Source organism: Chiloscyllium punctatum, chromosome 48 (genome assembly GCF_047496795.1).
Source record: "Chiloscyllium punctatum isolate Juve2018m chromosome 48, sChiPun1.3, whole genome shotgun sequence".
NCBI classification, from domain to species: domain Eukaryota; kingdom Metazoa; phylum Chordata; class Chondrichthyes; order Orectolobiformes; family Hemiscylliidae; genus Chiloscyllium; species Chiloscyllium punctatum.
The window spans coordinates 20,027,758-20,048,918 of record NC_092786.1 but is presented as its reverse complement, the minus strand read 5'-3'; the positions used below and the strand labels follow the sequence as shown (position 1 = coordinate 20,048,918).

The 21,161-nt window shown below is 41.1% G+C and overlaps 1 protein-coding gene across 2 annotated transcripts in view; it reads left to right on the top strand.

Annotated features, from left to right (window-relative positions):
• Nucleotides 1-19,423, top strand: part of saxo2 (stabilizer of axonemal microtubules 2) — a 51,351-nt gene extending 31,928 nt beyond the window's left edge. For both annotated transcript variants that reach the window (XM_072565471.1, XM_072565472.1), the window contains exons 3-4: nt 15,763-15,965; nt 17,661-19,423. In XM_072565471.1, the coding sequence (XP_072421572.1) occupies nt 15,763-15,965; nt 17,661-18,646 (1,189 nt within the window). In that variant the 3' untranslated portion in view covers nt 18,647-19,423. The remainder of the gene's footprint in view (nt 1-15,762; nt 15,966-17,660) is intronic.
• Nucleotides 19,424-21,161: the final 1,738 nt, after the last annotated feature.

The window sequence follows — 21,161 nt, the reverse complement described above, 5'->3', positions numbered from 1 at the left end:
AAATTGTTCACATAATGCCAGCTATAGTCTGACAAGTGTCTTGTATAGTTTTATCAAAACCTTCCTATTTTTATACTGCATTCCATTTGAAATACAGGCTAACATTTTATTTGCCTTGTCTATTACCTGATGCATTTAGATACTAACTTTTTGTGGATTAATGGATGAGGACACCCAAATCCTTCTCTTCTGTAGCCTTTGTCATCTTCTCTGGTCTTTCTCTATTTAAACAATACTCAGCTCCTCTATTCTTCCTGAAAAGTGGCAGGCCATCAAGTTGGCATTGCCATTAATGAGATTATGGTTGATCTGATAATCCTTAAGCCCAGGTTGTCTTGAGTTCTTTCTTCATCAGAATTGCCTCATATAACCACATGTCTCATATGTCCTGGTCCCTAGTTCCATGTCATTCTTCATCAAATTTGGTGCCTTAATAAGAAACATTTTCTCTTCATGTCTGGTGTAAAAAATTGCAAATTCCAGCAACTCACTGATACCAACACCCCTCTGTGTCATTTGGCTATGCCCATTCCCTCTGACTCAATCCTTTCCTCTAATGCACATCTTGTCTTGTATTTACTATACCCTCTGACCTTCTGCTGTCTGATGTTGAGCAATCTGTGATCAGTAAAGGTAGAGGGCATAGGTTTAGGTGAGAGGGAATGATTTAAAAGGGAACAGAGGGGCAACGTTTACACACAGAGGGTGGTGCATATGTGGAATGAACTGCTAGAGAAAGTGGTAAAGCTGGGTACAATTACAACATTTGAGCAGGTGCAAGAGGGATCTAGGCTAAACCCAGGCGAGTGGGACTAGTTCAGTTTAAAATACCTGGTCAGCATGGATGAGTTGGACTGAAGAACCTATTTTTCTGTGGTGTATGAATCTTTGACTTTATCACTCTGTTTTATCCTTTTATTCCCTCACTTTATTGCATAATCAGGCATGGAATATCATTAAACATTACTTTAATTGCTTTGGCATCTGTGCCCACATCTTAGACAGGGGTTCTCTGTCTGCTCTACTGACCTTTTCATCCACCTCCAATACTTTCCCTCCACCTGGACCCTCCCTCTGCCATCGTACCTGACTTTGATTTCTTCATCTGTGGCATCAGTCTCCTTAGTTTCTGTGCTGTCCTCACCCATTCTAACCTGTCTCCCTCTGAATTTGTTGCACTCTGTTCTCTCAGGTCTAAGCCTGACTTTGTTCTCAAACCTGCTGACGGTGGTGGTGGGGGAGGGGGGGAGGTTGCTGTTGTCACCTGGTGTAACCACCTGGGTTCCAATGTCTGTCTCTGTGGGGAGTGGCAAACATTACTGTTTCGAATACCTCTTCCTCTGATATAACAATGATATCATCAGTACTGCTTTGTGCCCTCCTCTAGAACAGGAAAAATTAATCAATTTAGTTTTCAATTTCCATCCTTCTCTCACCTTCATCTGGTCCATCTCTGACTCTTCCTTTCCCTTCTTTGTTCTCACGTTCTGGGATAGGCTTTCCAGCAAGTTCCAATACAAACCCACCAACTCCAACAGTTACCTTGACTGTACTTCCTCACATCCTTCTTCCTGAAAAGATTCCATTCCATTATCTCAGTTCCTCTATTTCTATTGTATTTATTCCAGTGGTGTCACCTCTCATAGGGGTGCTTCTGACATGTCCTCCTTCATCCTCAACCCAGGATTCTTCCCCTTCTTACTGTTGTGGGGGCCCTGCGCTGTGTCCAAACTATTTCCACACTTCTTCCCTCATCTGTTCTCTTCCTTCGCAGAAGAATGATAGGGTTCCCATGTCCTTACAGTCCACCCATCAGTGCCTGCATTGAAAGGATCCTCCACCAATTCCTCCACCTGCAGCAGGATGCCAATACCAAACACATCTTCCCTTCCCTCCCCTTCCATGTTAAAATTCTCAGGAAATGTTCACCCTGCGAAATATTTAAAGCAGGTAGCCTAGACCCTAAGTTTTTCTTATTTTGAAGGCAGATGTGAAGTGGATGTTCCAGGTGTGATGCAGCTGGTCAAACCACTTGGCTTAAAACAAAACAGAACATGTTAAAACATGAACAAAGGAAAACAGAATTTAGAATAACAACTATTTGAAAACTCAATCAACTTCATATCGCAACTTAACTAAGAAGTTGTTCCAATCCCTACAACATCCCACAACCACACTCCTTGCAAAAGATAAATTCAGGCACAGGTTCTTACAGGCAGGGAGATTTCAGAGAGAGAAGCCAGTCAAGAATCACCTGCTGAAGGCTAGAATCTTTTTTGCACTGCAGAAGCTTCTGACTGCCTGCTAAAACAAGCAAGAAAATCCTAAACTGGGATAACTACCCACTCCCCTGCTGTTGTTAAAGTAGACATTTCGGCACCTCTGCCATTAAGACATCTTTGAAAAAATGGACAAAATAACCTTAACAACATTGTCACATACCCATTCCTGATGAAGGGTTTTACCCGAAACGTCAATTTTCCTGCTCCTTGGATGTCGCCTGACCTGCTGTGCTTTTCCAGTACCACTCTGATCTTGACTCTAATCTCCAGCATCTGCAGTACGCACCTTCGCCCATACTTCCAACAGTCTAGTCTACTGTATTCACTGCCCATTATATAGTCTCCTATACAACATGGAGACCAAACTAGACTGGGTCACCACATCCACTCTGTCCATAAGTATGACCCCAGCTTTCCAATTGCTTGCAATTTTATTCACCTCTTTGCTCTCATGCTAACATTTGATGCTGACCTGCTGTAACATTTCAGTGATGCCAACATAAGAGGGAGAAACAGTTCTTTACTTTCTCCTGGGGCAGACTGCAGCTTTAAAGACTCAAAATTGAATTCAAAAACATTTTTATAAAATTCATTCCCTAATTGCTGCTTGAACTGATCAGCCTGAAAGGACCATTTCAGAAGGCAGTTAATTAAGAGTTAACCACATTGCTGTGTGTCTGGAGCCATGTGTCTGCCAGACCAAGAAAGGACAGCAGATTTCATTCACAAATAAAACCATTAACAATTCAGATCTGTCTTTACAATAATCAACAATGGTTACATGGTTGCCAGTTAGGCTAGCTTTCAATTCCAAATTATAATTGACTCAAATTTTGCCACGTGTCATGATAGGATTCGAATCCAGAGCATTAGACTAAATTTCTGCATTACTAGTCCAATCACAATACCAAAAAGTCACCACCCCTTATTCAGACCATGAACTCTGTCCTTTATTTTGATTACAATCTGTTCTCTGCACCCCTGTACCTTGCTTCAATGGGTTTGCTCTCAGCAGAGTTCATTTATTCTTGCAATTAACTCCTATCATTAACAACAATTCTCCATTTATGTCTCCCTTCTACTCACTTGCTTCAGCTCTAGGCACCCTCATTAGCAGTTCCATTTGCTTTGCCTCCCCTTTCTCAACAACTAAAAACAAACATTGCTTTCCAACACCTTTCTTTTCCAAAAAAAAGTCATAATGGATTCAGAATGTTAACTCTATTTCTCTATTCATAGATGTTTGAAAATTTAATGAATTTTGCCAGCATTTTCTGTTTTCATTTCAGTTGTGATTGTTTCAGTCTTGTATGGGTGGTTAGCTCAGGTCACCATCTCATTGTTTGGTATTTTGTCTGCCATCTGATCATCAGAGACTTCCAAAGGCAGCTCACATGAAAGTGGGTGACTTTTTTGGCTTGAGGTTGGTATATATTTCATGTGGAGAACAGATGAGGAAGAAATAATGTCCAGTTTGATGCACATCTTTCAAGTGTTCCAAAGACGATAATTGCTTTGGTAATTCTCACCATCTCTCTCTCACCATCAATTTATACGGCTTTAGTGGTATGTGTAGCTCTTCGGTGCTCACAGTAAAACTCAGTATTCACAATAAGGAGACTAAAAACTGCTACATTTTTTCTGAGGACCATTGTTGAGAGAACACTTGATCAATGACATGCAGATCATGGGTGACAAAGGGCCAAATATAAAGGCATAGAAAGGATGTGTCTCATTAGAATCAACTAGGAAAAGGTGGGTGATTCAAAAGTGTGAACAGGTAAATGCAAAGTAACTTGGTCATGCAAATACTATTATCCAAGTATAACCTAGCAGAGAGAGCTCTAGCATAGGGACAGTCACCACAGGTGAAGTATTTGTCAACAGTGCTACCACTGCTGTTGGGTGGGGTGAACCAAAACCTAATGTGCAATTAAGGTTAGCTTTGACTTAGAAGCACAATTGAGAACACTAGCACTGTGTAATTTGCCTAAATCTATTCAGGGATAGTGGTCATCTTCTGAAATCCACGAGCTGCAGAGAGAAAGGCATAATCAGATGGTGACTCACTGACATTGGCAGATCTAAAAGGTTTTTCAGATTAACGCTAGCATGCATCCACGATTCTTCTTTGGAATTACTGAAAAAGACAAGAACTATTCTATTTTTGAATGCTGTTTTACTTGTTTATCCATCAGATTTTCACAAGCTGCCACCAGATTGATTAATTCTCTCAAGCAGTTGAAAATGCTATATAAAAAGCCATTACTAAAGATATTGGACAGAACAACTAATTGCAAGTAAAATTATCCATAAAAACATTTTACCTGATGGAAGGGGCAACACTCCAAAAGCTTGTGATTTCAACTAAACCTGTGGGACTATAATCTAGAAAGGATTGCAAAGGTGATTCTGGATAGGAACGAGAGTAACAGGCTATTGTTATGTGGGACTTTAACTTTCCAAATATTGATTGGAAACACTAAAGTACAAGTACCATAGATGGGTCAGTTTTGTCCAATGTGCGCAGGGCTTCCTGACACAGCATGTAGACAGGCCAACAAGGGGCGAGGCCACATTGGATTTGATACTGGGTAATAAAACAGACCAGGTGTTAGATTTGGATGTAGGTGAACACTTTGGTGATAGTGACCACAATTCGGTTGTGTTTACTTTAGTGATGGAAAGGGATAGGTATATACAGCAGGGCAAGAGTTATAGCTGGGGGAAAGGCAATTATGATGCAATTAGACAAGATTTAGGATGCATAGGATGGGGAAGGAACCTGCAGGGGATGGACACAACTGAAATGTGGAACTTATTCAAGGAACAGCTACTGCGTGTCCTTGATAAGTATGTACTTGTCAAGCAGGGAGGAAGTGGTCGAGTGAGAGAACCGTGGTTTACGAAAGAAGTTCAATCTCTTGTCAAGAGAAAGAAGGAGGCATATATAAAGATGAGATGTGAAGGTTCAGTTAGAGTACTTGAGTGTTACAAGTTAGCCAGGAAGGATGTAAAGAGAGAGCTAAGAAGAGCCAGGAGGGGACATGAGAAGTCGTTGCCACATAGGATCAAGGAAAACCCTAAAGCTTTCTACAGCTATGTCAGGAATAAAAGAATGACTAAAGTAAGATTAGGGCCTGTCAGGGACAGTAGTGGGAAGTTGTGCATGGAGCCCAAAGAGATAGGAGAGGTGCTAAACAAATATTTTTGTCAGTATTAACCTTTTTCTTTCTAATGAAAACAGCCTCACATCACTCACAAAGGAAAAAGACAATGTTGTTAAGAAGAGATACAGGCTATTAGACTAGATGGAATTGAGATTCATAAAGAGAAGGTGTTAGCAATTCTGGAAAGAACGAAAATAGTTAAGACCCCTGGGCTGGATGGGATTTATCCTAGGATTCTCTGGAAGGAGGTTGCAGAGCCTTTTATCGTCATTGTCCACAGAAATATTGCCAGAAGACTGGAGGATGGCAAATGTTGCTCCCTTGTTCAGGAAAGGGAGAAGAGACAACCCTAGTAATTATACACCAGTGAGCCTTACTTTGGTTGTGAGTAAAGGATTATAAGAGATAAAATTTTTAATCATCTAGAAAGGAATAAGTTGATTAGTGACAGTCAACACGGTTTTGTGAAGGGTAGTTAGTGCCTCACAATCCTTACTGAGTTATTTGAGAAGGTGATCAAACATGTGGATGAGGGTAAAGCATTGGTGTGGTGTATATGGATTTCAGTAAAGCCTTTGATAATGTTCCCCATGGTAGGCTATTGCAGAAAGTATGGAGGCATGGGATTGAGGGTGACTTTAGTAGTATGGATCAGGAATTGGCTAGTTGAAGGAAGACAGAGGATAATGATTGATGGGAAATGTTCATTCTGGAGTTCAGTTACTAGTAGTGTCCTGCAAGGATCTGTTTTGGAGCCACTGCTGTTTGTCATTTTTATAAATGGATGAAGACGTAGAAAGATGGGTTAATAAGTTTGCAGATGACACTAAAGTTGGTGAGTTGTGGACAGTGCAGAAGGATGTTGCAGAGAGACATAAATAAGCTGCAGAGCTGGGCTGAGAGGTGGCAAATGGATTTTAGTGCAGAAAAGTGTGAGGTGATTCACTTTGGAAAGAGTAACAGGAATACAGAGTATTCAGCTAATGGTAAGATTCTTGGTAGTGTAGATGAGCAGGAGATCTCAGTGTCCATGTGCATAGATCCCTGAAAGTTGCCACCCTGACTTCTGACCTTATCCATAAGAGCAGAAAGAGATGCATATTTCTCAGTAGTGCCTTCCTTATATAACGTACGTGAACTGAAACCACAAAGCTTTAATAATAACTATGCAGATCGTTCTGCTATAACTCACATTTCGCAAACACAAATTCACTGTCACATGATTGGCAAATTGAGGACAAACTTTCTCAAGCGGGAACTTTTATAACATGTGTTGGCTGTAATGCAATTACTTCACCAAAACTTTAAGCACTGTTTCTAAAGCACAGTTCTTCGAACAATTCAGAGTTGCACAAGATTGCAACCATCATGTTATAGAAGAACTACCTGTATGTTATTCTGATGAAGTCACAGATCTGAACTGGGATGATTCAGGAGATCTTTAAAACTGACAAATGGGCCTGAGGTACAATAGTCACACCTCCATTTTTGGATTATTCCTTTTTTTTAGGCAGGGAGAAGAGGGTGGATGTGAATCACACAGGAATAAAACCCAAAATCTGTGAGGCCATTTGATTTGACTACTGAGGAAAAAGACACTCGATGCTGCTGTTCCAATAGCCTTAATCCACAATGTGGGACTCATAATTTTATAGGGAAGGTATAAACATTTGCAAAAGGCTTGGGAAGTTTGGATTTAAAATCCCTAACCCTTTAAATTCCCTTCAGGAGTGCATTGATTGACAAATTATCTGGTGCAGCTCAGAAAAATTCCACTAGCCACCTGCTTTTACAATTTCAATAGGCTCCAGTGTTTAAATATGAATTCAGGTATAACTTTGAAAAGACATTTAGATAAGCACATGAATAAGAACTGTTTGGAGGGATATGGACGAAGTGCACACAGGTGGGACTAGTCTAGTTTGAGATTTTGGTTGGCATGAACAGGTTGGACCGAAGGGTCTCCGCGCCTTCTCTGAATATGAGGGGATGTGCGGATATGAGAGGCATGAAGATGGCATGAGGGCATGGGGGTACATGGGGGCAGGAAGGATGCACAAGAAACATGGTGGGATGAAAGTAAACCCACTATTGCTGCAATCAGAAGCTGGTACGTGTGTTTCTCAGAACCACTAGAGGGAGAGATGGCTGCTGCCAACAATGTTGCAACCAGAGGCCCAAGATCAATGAGGAATTCTGGCTACAAGTGAGTGATGGTAGGGTCAAGGTTGCAGGATGCAATCATGGTGGACAGGGGCTCAACAGCAAAGGCTCTCAGTAGTCAACCCCCTTCCTGATTCTAGGTCCATCGATGAGCAACTCTTCCTCAACATCTACAATCCATCTTGATTGGGTCAAATTAATGTGTTTCCCACATGGAGAACCCCCCCCCCCCCCCACCACCACCACCACCTGCCATTGGGAGGGAAGGCTTTTAAAGTTCACCTGCAAAAGGGCAAATCTTCATTAGGACTGAACTAATATTTGTTATGCACGAGGCCAGACCACTCAAAATATTCTTAAGCAGGCAGCCCAGACCATAACTTTGCTATTTGTTTCGGTAAGTGTACAGTGAAAATTACCTAGAGTAAGTTAGCGAGTTTGACTGCCAGGTTTTCAAACAAAGAAAAACTTATTCACAAAATTACGGAATGAAACACAAAAAACAGAGTATAGATTACCCACAGAATTCAGTCCATCCAAACTGGACTTAATTATGTTGTTCTGAATATACACAACAGTCCCAATAAACAAACCCCTTAAACATAGAGTAAAACTGAAACAGAGGTTTACAGGTCGAAGTTAGAAGGGCAGAAGGAGAGAGAGTTCAGTGGCATGTTTCATACATCCCCTGCTGCAACTGAACTGACTAACAACAAGAATTTAGCTTCCAGGACTGACCATTCCCCTTTCATTATACAAGTTACTTCTAAAACATGAAAGCTGTGGCCTAAAGTCTCATCATATAAACAAAAAGGTCTCCTAATATCCTTTTCCTCTCTGTATCAACCCAGCCAATTTGGAGCCTGGACTGTTTTATGATCCCTCTGAAAACATCAAGGACACAGTATCCTTGAGAAAAGGAACAGTTTTTAGAAAAAGGACCAGCTTTGTGACATATTCACATTTGAATTCTTTGAAAACCATACTGTCAATCACTTTCAAAACATGAAAATAGTCCCTTGCAAGTAGGTCATCCAGAATCTCAAACCCCTGCTAAAGTTAATTGTGCAACACAATTAAAACAATACAGTAAACTTACTTGAGTTTCAGACCTGCAATCTCACAAAATGAATGGATTTCCTTGCCTGTATTTTGACAAAGAGTGAGAACAAGGAGGGAAATAAAAATTTTAATCATAGTTACTTCAAACTCAACTGATTGGCAAAAAATCCAGTCCTCATCAATTTCATCTGCAGGAAGTATCCTATATCTTGCACAAACCAACATTCACATTGCTTTCAACCTGGAAAACATGGAATGTTTTAACTGCAAAGAAAATTAGTCTCCTGAACATTTCACAGGAACCTCCATAAACACTGAGCTTTGGTCACATGCCATCCACATGTCCATGTAGCATGAACTTTTTTCTGTTGATTAAAGGGAGAGAAATGCCTATGAAAACATAATGAATTATTTCACTGCAATCAGTAGAGGCTGGTAATAGAAATGTGGCACATTTAAAACAAATTGAGTCTGCCTTGCGATGTGTCTCTACATTCCGTCATACTTTGTGCATCAGCTGCATGTTGAAACGGACCATATGTTACCCCTGTACTGTACTTGTAAACTGCATTCTAAATTGCTCCAATGATGTGTCCTATTGCATATAAGAATTCAGTGGTGTAAACTTTTAATGCACTTTTCATTGATCTTCCAGTGCATTGTACTAGATGTTACATCTTGACCACACAAGTGGAATTCCAAGGAGTGTCCCATTTCTTTCAGAGTATGCTTTGTATGCAACCTTGAGGCTAAGTGCATAATAACTTGCCATGTATGCATGAAAAGCCTTCAATTCCATGTTCAGTCTTCTGACAGCTGATGGTTGTTTCAATGTTCAATATTTGGTTCTCAAACAGTCATCTTAGTGCCATAATCTTGATAAAATCCCTTGTGCCTGGACTGAAAACAATCAGAAAACAAGCCCTTCATCAAGAATAGAGGCAGGGTGCCTGCAGAGTGGAGAGATAAATGAGAGGGGGATTGGGGTGGGAAGAAAGTAGCATAGAGTACAATGGGTTAATGGGGGTGGGGATGAAGGTAATGAAGGTGATAGGTCAGAGAGGAGGGTGGAGTGGATAGGTGGAAAGGAAGACAGGCAGGTAGGATAGGTCATGGGGGCAGTGTTGGAACTGGGGTGAGGTGGGGCAAGGGGAAATGAGGAAACTGGTGAAGTCCACATTGATGCCCTGGGGTTGAAGTGTTCCAAGGCGGAAGATGAGGCGTTCTTCCTCCAGGCATCAGATGGTGAGGGAGCAGCAGTGGAGGAGGCTCAGGACCTGCATGTCTTCGGCAGAGTGGGAGGGGGATTTGAAATGTTGGGTCACAGGGCAGTGGGGTTGATTGGTGCAGGTGTCCCGGAGATGTTCCCTAAAGCGCTCTGCTAGGAGGCATCCAGTCGCCCCAATGTAGAGGAGACTGCATCGGGAGCAGCGGATACAATAAGTGATATTGGTGGATGTGCAGGTTGCAGGTAAAATTTTGATGGATATGGAAGACTCCTTTGGGGCCTTGGATGGAGATGAGGGAAGAGGTGTGGGTGCAGGTTTTGCAATTCCTGCGGTGGCAGGGGAGGGTGCCAGGAAGGGAGGGTGGGTTGTTGGGGGTGGGGGGGGGGTTGGGGTGGTGTGGACCTGAGCAGGTAGTCACGGAGGGAACGGTCTTTGCGGAAAGCGGAAAGGGGTGGGGAGGGAAATATATCCCTGGTGGTGGGGTCTGTTTGGAGGTGGCGGATGATTTGGTTTATGCGAAGGTTGGTAGGGTGGAAGGTGAGGACCGGGGGATTCTGTCCTTGTTACAGTTGGAGGGGTGGGGTCTGAGGGCGGAGGTGTGGGATGTGGACGAGATGCGTTGGAGGGCATTTTTAACCACGTGGGAAGGGAAATTGCGGTCTCTAAAGAAGGAGGCCATCTGGTGTATTCTGTGGTGGAACTGGTCCTCCTGGGAGCAGATACGGCGGAGGCGGAGGAATTGGGAATACGGGATGGCATTTTTGCAGGAAGTAGGGTGGGAAGAGGTGAAACATGGCTTTGAAGGACCCATTGACACACTCTTCACCTTCTCTCATGCCAGCTATGAATAATAATAGAACAAAGGCACAGGCAAGGTTCATAGAGCTTCTGGGATGGCTGTCCGCCATACCAGGCATTTTGCAGCAACATTTCCAGATCAAGACAACAAATCTTCAACAATATTAATCTGCCATGGTTTTGAAGAGGCTGGAAAGGAGGTAGCCTTCCTCCCCATCCCCTGCATCTCTTTTCAGCCCTCCCCCCTCTTCCACTCCTCCCTGCTACTAATCGGATTAATTCCTCCCATTGACCAATCAGGTCGTACCTTCTACCTGTTTTCACCTAACCCCATTTCACCACCCGCAGCTGTCACCCCCTTTACCTGCAGCTCCCCCCACACCCACACCCAGTCCTGAAGAAGGGTTACACCCGAAACATTGACTTCGCCACCTTCTGACACTGCCTGGCTTGCTGTGTTCATCTAGTCTCCTGCCTGTCTACTTTGGATTCCAGCATCAGCAGTTTTTTTTGTCTCTAACCATGGTTTTGAAGAACTTCACAACTTTGTCATCAAATGTCAGCTGGGAATAAACCAGATTGAGGAACAGTGAATTGATTCACACCTTAAAACAGACCAAGACTGTAGTCAGTAGATGTCTACACTGAGATGAGTTTCAAACAACTAAAGCTAAATGGCTTTTTTTTTAACACAGGGGATGTTTAGCTAAGTGCCACAGTAGCCTGAGGTGCTCTGCTGAAGAGTCATCTAGACTCAAAGCATTAGCTTGGTCTGCCTCTCCGCAGATGCTGCCTGACCTGCAGTGATCTCCAGCATTTTCTGTTTTCACTACAAATTCCAGCATCTGTAGTAATTAGGTCCAGCTGCCACATCAGCTAAACAGCACGGGAGTACGCTTTGTACATTCCCAAAACATTCTCATCAACATTATCCTCAACACCAAATCAACTCAGATATCAATTCATTCATCTACTGATGACATAATCATTTAGAAAGAAACTGTCTATATGTAGTTTGAATACAGTATAACTATTTTAATTAGAATATTTAGTTAAAGGTTATCCACAAGACTTTCCCTTTATGTTGATATTTGTTCATGTTATGTTGAAAAGCATCTAAAAACCATAAACAAAAAAAACCCAAGAATTGCAGATACTGGAAATCAGAAACAAAAACATAAATTGCTGGAAAAACCTTGCATGTCTGGCAGCAGCTGTGGAGAAAAGGAAGAGTTAACAATAATATTTCAGTTTTTGTTTCTAAAAGCAGTATTAGTGACAAGAGTATGTCATGTTCCTGCTTGTATGTTGTAAATCCCTTTTAGGATCCAGTTAACTCTGCAATTGGCACTGCGACATCTGTTGCTGATTCTTTGAGTTTGGTTATAGAAACGAAGAGGAATAATTGTTATAATCTAGTTGCAAGGCAGCCTTTTAAATTTGGAGGTTGTCTCGTTAGTAATGTGTCATATAATGCACTCATGCATGTGGACGAGTAGCAAAGAATAATAGGAAAAGGACTGTCCCCAGCCCCTTAACCTTTTCAGAATGCTCCAGTCACACTTGTACATTGTTCCCCATCACCCTGGCAAGAAGTCCTGAAAGTGCTAAGAGGAAAATAGGTTATTTATTCTTGCTAGCTTTTTTATTATACTTTAAACATTACAACAATAGTGTCTCTACAATTAGTGGGATAGAGTCATAGTCATGCAGCATTGAAACAGACCCTTCGATCCAACTCATCCATGCTGACCAGGAATCTCAAACTGAACTAGTCCCATTTCCTGAACTATTTGTCTGAAAAAAACATATTTTCCCAGCTCATTTGAATCATCTGATTTGTGTATCCAAATGGTCTTTTATCAAATTAATTTACAAGATGTTAACATCGTTGGCTGTGCCAGTATTTATTATCTACCCCTATTTGCCCTTGAGAGGATGGTGTTGAGTTGCCTTCTTGAACCACTCCATTTTGAGAGGTTGATTCACAATGTTGTTAGGGAGGGCATTCCCTAACCACAGTAAAGGAACAGTGATATATTTCCAAGTCAAGATGGTTAGTGGTTTGTATGTCATAGTGTTCTCATGTGTCTGCTGCCCTTGTCCTTCTGGACGGTAATGGTTTCGAAGGTGCTGTCTAAGTATTTCTGCAGTGCAACTTGCAGATAGTACACACTTCTGCTTCTGAGCAAGATCGTGAAGAGAGTGAGTGTTTGTGGATGTGGTGCCAAGCAAACAGCTGCTTGGTCCTGGATGGTGTCAAGCTTGTTGAGTGTTGATGTAGCTGCACTCAATCAGGCAAATAGAGTCTGCTATCACACTCCTAACTTCTAGTTAGTAGATGGTTGGCAAGCCTTTGGGAGGCAAGAGGCAACTTACTCACCAGATTCCTAGCCTCTGACCTGCTCTTGTAACCACAGTATTTATTAGATTAGATTACGTACAGTGTGGAAACAGGCCCTTCGGCCCAACAAGCCCACACCGACCCTCCGAAGAGCAACCCACCCAGACCCATTCCCCTACATTTACCCCTTCACCTAACACTATGGGCAATTTAGCATGGCCAATTCACTTAACCTGCACTTTTTTTTTGGACTGAGGGAGGAAACCAGAGAACCCGGAGGAAACCCCCACGCAGACACGAGGAGAATGTGCAAACTCCACACAGACAGTTGCCTGAGGCGGGAATTGAACCCGGGTCTCTGGCGCTGTGAGGCAGCAGTGCTAACCACTGTGCTGCCCCTTTTTTAAAGAGTTAACTTGGCCTTTAAAGTTAGCCCAACATTCACGAGGTTTCCTACTGTGATTGTGACTATATGACTGTCCATTTCAGTTTCTAGTTAATGCTAATGACCAGGATGTTAATAGTGGGAGTTTCAACAATGGCAATGCTAAGAATCTCAATGGGTGATAGTTAGATTTTTCTCTTGGAGATGATTATTGCCTGCATGAATGTTAAATATCACTTATCAGTCCAAACCTGGGCTTTCAAGAATGGGAGGTTTTTTTTTGACATAATGAAGGCTGTAACAGATATCTAGAATGAATTTTGTTTCACCTTAAAGAACGAGTTGATATGGAGTACTTTCATGTTGGTGGGTTGGCACGAATGGGCGTTAAGTTAACGTGAGATATAAGGGGCCATGGGATGAGTTTGAGGCACTGAGTTGTCGTGGAAGGTATGAGGAGCCATTGGGAATGGGTGGAGCAGCATGAGCCAACATAGTGGGTATAAAGGACCATATTGGTTTGGGGAGGACATGAGTTGGCATTGGTTGACATGGATTGGGTATGGGAATTGGGCAGAGGTTGTGTGGTATTGAGTACCTAAGGATGAGCTAAAGAAAAGGTCCCTGTAAACTGAGGTGGGCCTTTTAACTAACCTGCCTTGGCACTCAGCAGCCTCAGTTGTCACCTCCAATCTGTGTCTTGGGTGATCGGTTCAATTTCACTCCTATCAGGAAAGGAGATCCTACAATGTGAAGGGAGTTTGCAAGATGTATGTGGTGACAGGGGAAACTTTTATGCTACTGTCTTGCAAATGATGATCCAGGACATTATTTTCTCCCCAGACCTCTACTTTAAACCTACCAAGTACGTTTTTGGACCAATACCAAAGAGGAAGATATGAAATAGGATTTAATCATTCTTTTTGCTTGTTTCTTGTTGTTCCAGAAATACATGTAAACTTGAAAGCCAGAGCCAGGCGAATGTATTTTTCAAAAGGAAGAATAACTCATTTGATTAATAAACAAATTAACCTTTAAATGTTTAAGTGAGTGATGTTGCCAGAATTTTAAAGTATTTTTAGGGTAGCGTGGATAGATTCTTAGTTAGCACAGGGATGAAAGGTCATTAGAGGATGTGAGAATATGGATTTGAGGTTATAGTCAGATCAACTATGAACTTAGTAAATGGCAGGGCAAGATCAAGGGGCCAAATGACCTATTCCTGCTCCTGGTTCACATGTTCATATGTCACACCCTCCTTCTCTCTTGCCTTCAGATGTCTCCTTCTCAACCCAATGTCTCCTCTCTTTCTTCAGTGTCTCACTCTCGCTTTCATCTCCTCCATCCCTCTCACATTCCATCTCTCTCACAGATGTCGCTGGAGCCACTTGTATTTCACCTGCTGCCATCTTGACCTACCTCTCTAAACCTGTTGATGGCAGTGTCAGCCTAGTTCACTTCCATTCTTTGTTTTTCACATTAAAGTAAGAGATTTGCTGAAGGTGAGAGAGAGGTGACACTAGAGAGAGACTGAATGTTTAAAAATAATTTTAAAGAAACACATCTCAGTGCGTCCTCTGCTGACCACCAAAGAAACCATTCTGTATTTGGTAAAGAACCATGCCCCAGCGTGGATTTCTTTGGATATCTCCTCTCCTTTCTGTTAGACTTTTCATTAAAAATGATTATTAAAAAGTTGGTTAATTGCTGGGAAAGTGTGAAATAAATGCAGAAACCATGACCTGAGGGAGGTCACAGAATTTAGGAAATATGGACCCAGTTTGAAGGACCTAAGTTAATGCATTTGGATTGCCAAGTGTTATTCAATTTTAATATTTTCTCTTAAATGAGGCAATATTCATCAAGGTGAATTTGTGCATCATATTCTCTGTCCATCATGTATAAAATCATTTGTATATCTTGTTATTTTCATTTTAAATGATTTCGTAGCATTTCTTTGTGTAATTACAAAGCGTTAGGCATTTGTATAATTCCTGTCATCCAAATGTTACAATTTATTATGCTGATATATATTATAACACAATAAATAAGTCAAGGTTGTACAAGTCCTTGCATTTTTACTAATCATTCATCTTGGTTTTTTTTCCTGAGCTTCCTCCTGCATCCTCTGTGTAGCAGAGGCGAGCGTTGGTAGATTCTGTCGTGCATAGCAATGTAAAATGGCTTATTTTGCTTGACTTGCAGACTTCCTCTGCACTTTTGAAAGTGCCAGGCATTTCAATTCTATTGCTGAAGAAATAATCAAGAGGTTAATACAATAAAGATACTATTTTAAAGTGACATTTGATTTTTCCTTCCCTATCTGCAGAACAGATTATATACCTCATGAAATTACACAGCGACCACAGCCAATGCAGCATGACTACAGACCAAAATCTGGTGAGGTGGATCACCATACAACCTATAAGGTAGACTTCAGTCCTCACAAAATTAAGCCTGCAAAAAGTATGCGTCCTCCACCACCAAAACCTGGGAAAGGAGGAAGAATAGACACTGTACCGACATACAAAGGTGAACTATAACATTTTTGAAAGTGTTATGTTTAATTGCATTCATAGTGTCTGCAGCTCAGAGCAACAGTAAGTCAAAAAGATAGAGATGTACAGGATGGGAACAGACCCTTTGGTCCAACTCGTCCACGCCAACTAGATAACCTGAATTAATCTAGTCCTGTTTGCCAGCATTTGGCCAGTATCCCTTTAAACCCTTCTGTTTTATATCCCCATCCAAATGCGTTTTAAATGTTGTAATTGTACTAGCCTCCATAATTTCCTCTGGCAGCTCATTTCATACACACACAACCCTCTATATGAAAATTGCCCCTTAGGTCCCTTTTAAATCTTTTCCCTCTCACCTTAAACCTATGTTCTCTAGTTTTGGACTCCCACACATTAAGGAAAATAGCTTGTCTATTAACCCTATCCATGCCCCTCATGATTTTATAAATCTCTATAAGGTTACCCCTCAGCCGCCGATGCTCCAGGGAGTACAGCCTTGGCCTATTCAGCCTCCCCCTGTAGCTCAAACCCTCCAACCCTGGTAACATGCTTGTAAATTTTCTCTGAACCCGTTCACGTTTCACAATATCCTTCCAAAAGGAGGGAGACCAGAATTGACTCAATATTCCAAAAGTAGCCAAACCAATGTCCTGTACAGCTACAAGATGACCTCCCAACTCCTAAACTCAGTGCTCTGACTAATAAAGGCAAGCATACTGAACGTCTCCTTCACTTTCCTAACTACCTGCAACTCCACTTTCAAGGAGCTATGAACCTGCACTCCAAGGTCTCTTCATTCAGCAAGACTCCCCAGGAACTTACCATTAAGTGTTTAAATCCTGCTCTGATTTGACTTTCCAAAATGCAGCACCTCACATGTATCTAAATTAAACTCCATCTGCCACTCCTTGGCCCTTCGTACTCTGAGGTAACCTTCTTTGCTGTCCACTACACCACCAATTTTTGTGTCATCTGCAAACTTACTAACTGTACCTCCTATATTCACATCCAAATCATCCATATAAATGACAAAAAAGTAGTGGATGCAGCATTGATCCTTGTGACACAGGCCTTCAGTCTGAATAGCAACCCTCCACCATCAACCTCTGTCTTCTATCTTTGAGCCAGCTCTGTATCCAAATGGCTAGTTCTCCCTGTATCCCATGCGATCTAACCTTACTAATCAGTCTACCATGAGGAAGCTTGTTGAACACCTTACTAAAATGTAAAAGATAGATAAAAATATAGCAAACAGACAAATATGTTGTACAGTGTATGTAACTTGATTCAAAGGTAAAGTCAGAAATATGATCATCTCAAAGTTGTCTTGCTTTTATGACTGAATTTGTCACTACTACTGTACGTATAGCAGTTACAGTAATGAAAGTTGGATGCTTTATATTTCTGACTTTACCTTTGAATCAAGTTACATTCACTGTCCAACATAACTGTCTGTTTGCCATATTTTTATATATCTTTTACATTCAGACTGCTCCCTGTGATAATGTAAAGTAGATAGCTCTTCAGCATTGTGATCAAGTAAGCCATTTCTGCCCCTTCAGTTTCTTTCAACACTGGTACAAAAATATTGGGATGTGTATATCATTTTAAATTTTCTCAGAGTCATAGTAATGTCACATCCAAGAATTGCGCAATATATTTATGAAGCCAAAGACTAATATACTAGTGCTTTTTTTTTTCAAAAAAGATGATTACCGACTCTGGGACATTCCCAAAAGGAAGCCTAAAGCTGCAGAACCTTACTGCCCACCTACCTCACGGTTTGGAAATCCATCTACATTTCAAGATGACTTTGGTCCCAAAGGATATGCACTAAGGGAGAGTTTCAAACCTCCTGATGCACCTAGGGTATCTGATGTTCCCTTTGATGGTCTAACAAATCACAAAATTGCTTATATTCCTCATCCACTGGGAGATCGATACATTAAGCCACCAGATGAATACAAACCAAGTGATATACCTTTTGACAGCATCACTACTCACCGTCGTGATTTTAGGGGATTGCATGGAGATCCGACTAAAAGCTTCAAACCTGATCCTGGCAAGATAGGATCAGATGCTCCCTTTGATGGCAACTCAGAATTCCGTGATCGTTTTCAGGCATGGCCTATCACCTTGCCATACGTCCACAAGCATCCAGATTATGTGCAACCAGAAGGTCCAATGGATTTGAATAGCACTTCCCACCTTGATTACGTTGGGCATAAAGTCAAGCCACCAACTCCATTTAAACCTGCATTGACAAGAAGGGTCCATGCTCCCTTCCAAGGGAGTACCACAATGAAAGATGACTTCAAAACATGGGATATAAAGAAGCCAGAGATAATCAAAAGGGTTGAAGAAATGGGAATACCAGATGCAAAATTTGATGGATTAACAACCTTTAAAGCTAATTATGTTCCTCATCCAATTAAACCAACTCATAGCTTTAAACCATCAGATACCCCTCTACATAGCTCAATACCATTTGACGCTGGAACCTTGTATCGTACTGAGTATACACCAAAGAGGCTAGAAATCTGTCCTGCCAGCTATCCAACTCCACCAGGTTATGTCTATGAAAGCACTGATGCACGTGGTCATAAATTCTTCCACAAGATGACCCCATCAGAGGAAAAGCTGGCAGTGCCAAATGAAATGCATCTTCCAAAGGAAGTAGCTGTAGCATCCTAAAATCTTCAGATGTAACTTCTGATCTTAAATTACGTTGTTTTCCTAAGTTAGTACCAAACATTTTACTCAATGTGTAATACAAATTGCAATTCCTTTGTGTTACTTTGAAAAAAAGCAGTGACATTGAATTTTGTCACCCTCTAATCACAACTCGTTATGTTAACAGCTTGGCTTATTATTACATTTATCAACATTATCAATGAAAGAAATTTACACTAAAAATATCAGAAGCAACATCTTTCTCACCTCAAATATTACTGGAAAAATTGGATTATTAGTATGTATAAAACAGCTTCAAGGTGTCTCAGATGTGGCTGATTTTGTACAATGTCTGTCATTGAGTATATTTCATTATATATCCATTCAGTGTCAGAACAACCAAGCACCTATTTTAGAATTCTGAAAATTGCCTTGTTTATACCTAGGTAAATTAGGAATTTTGTAACTTTATAATGAACAAATTAAGGCTCCTCTCATTAGTACAGAACTCATAATGAAAAATCTAACCTAAATATAGTACATCCCAGAGCACTCTCTGCAGTAATCATCAACTTAATGTTTTAGATGCTTCATATTTATCTCAGCACACCGAATTGAATTTCCATGAATTCTTCGTCTAATTAACATCAACTAAAATGACTTTGTGCCTTTCTGCATTATTCACAGTGAAAAATGAATTTCATGCTTTCAGATAATTATTGGAAAGCATTATAATCAATCCACCTTTTTAATCTTTTATCAAATCCAAAGTTTTACTCTTTATGATACTACATAATTTTCTAGACAGAATAATATTCAAAATTTTATGTTTGTACTTGCACTTAAAATGCACTAACATGAAAATATGTTAGTAAATGACAATAATGATTCTGTATCATCTTCAAAATTGGTTAGGATTTTCTTGTTTATTAAAGTGCTGTGAGTATTTTCTGTGTTTTTTATAATAGGCTTTTTTAATATACAAAATGCTATGTTGGATGTAATGACCAGGGACTGTAATTTGATTGACTATTTTACATACATCTGGAATCATCAGTGATGGTACTACTACCTTTCCTCTCTTTACTTACATCTTCCTCAGGGAAGGATGTTGTTCCAGGTACACCTTTAGGAGAACAGTTTAGAATGTGATTTTACCTTCCCCCCCCCCCCCCCCCCCCCCGAACCCCCCACAATAGTCATCCTCCCCTTAATCAATAGCTTGCAAAACAGTAAACCATACTGAGTGAGAACATTTTGCTCTGTGCTAGAAGTCAAATGGAAAAGTCATGGCGTGTAGAAAACACCAAAATTTTCATCGATCCTGTTCAGCCCATTCAAAAAAAAGTCATTGCAAAAAACTATAAATAGTATGAAATTGAACTATATTTAGAGATAATCAGAATAGAGTGTATGCTAATCCACATGTGCTAGTGTTACAAAGAGCTTAAACAGAAAAATAGCCAATTTTCCTTCCCTGGATAAACTCATCTGATTTTCACAAGGAGCATTACAGACAGAGTAGGAAGTATAACTGTTCTGTACACGGGCAAAATGTTCTATATCAATACTTAACAAAATACATTTAATTATATAATCATTCCTAAACCTAATCATCAACAGAATACATAATGGGAATTAGAAACTATTAAGTTGTCCCTGCTAATTAATTAAAGAGGGCATTTCACCAATCTTGTTTATGTCTCCTCTGCTGTCCAAATAATTGCACTTAATCAAAGGAAGATTTGTAATAATTAACAACTCCATACACATTGGTTGTGTTGCTAAACATTTTTATTCAAACATAATCCCTGGAGAGTGTCATGGGAAGAGTAGGCCTATAATTGTTCCGCTATTCCACTAGCCATTACAAAATGTCTAAATGTATAAAATTTCAATCAGACTACCAAAATAATTATTTTGTCTCACTCACTAGGGAGGTGATTGCTGGGCCTCTTGCTGAAATATTTGTATAATCGACAGTCACAGGTGAGGTGCCGGAAGACTAGAGGTTGGCTAACGTGGTGCCACTGTTTAAGAAGGGTGGTAAGGACAAGCCAGGGAACTATAGATCAGTGAGCTTGATGTCGGTGGTGGACAAGTTGTGGGAGGGAATCCTTAGGGACAGGACGTACATGTACAGGGGAACCTCGATTATCCTAACGAGATGGGTGGGCACTATTTCATTCAGATAATTGATTATTCGGTTAATCGATTCAATGCCTTTCCTCTGGGGTTCAGAGTTTTCTATTAAGACTGCTCTCCAATTCAGGAGACTAGCAGCAGCAGAGCATGCGCGAGATCTTGCCCGCGCCCCCAACCCCGCCCCCAAACCCCATCTCCCGCCTGCTCCCAAACCCCGTCCAATACCGCCCTCTGCCTGCCCCCAAATCCCAACCAAAATCGCCCCACTGCCCAGTCCCAAAATCCATCCAACACTGCCCCATCGCCCTTGCCTCCAAATGTCATCCAACACCACTCCTGCCCACCCACCATATCCGTCCAACACCTCCCCCGCCCGTACCCCCAAACCCTA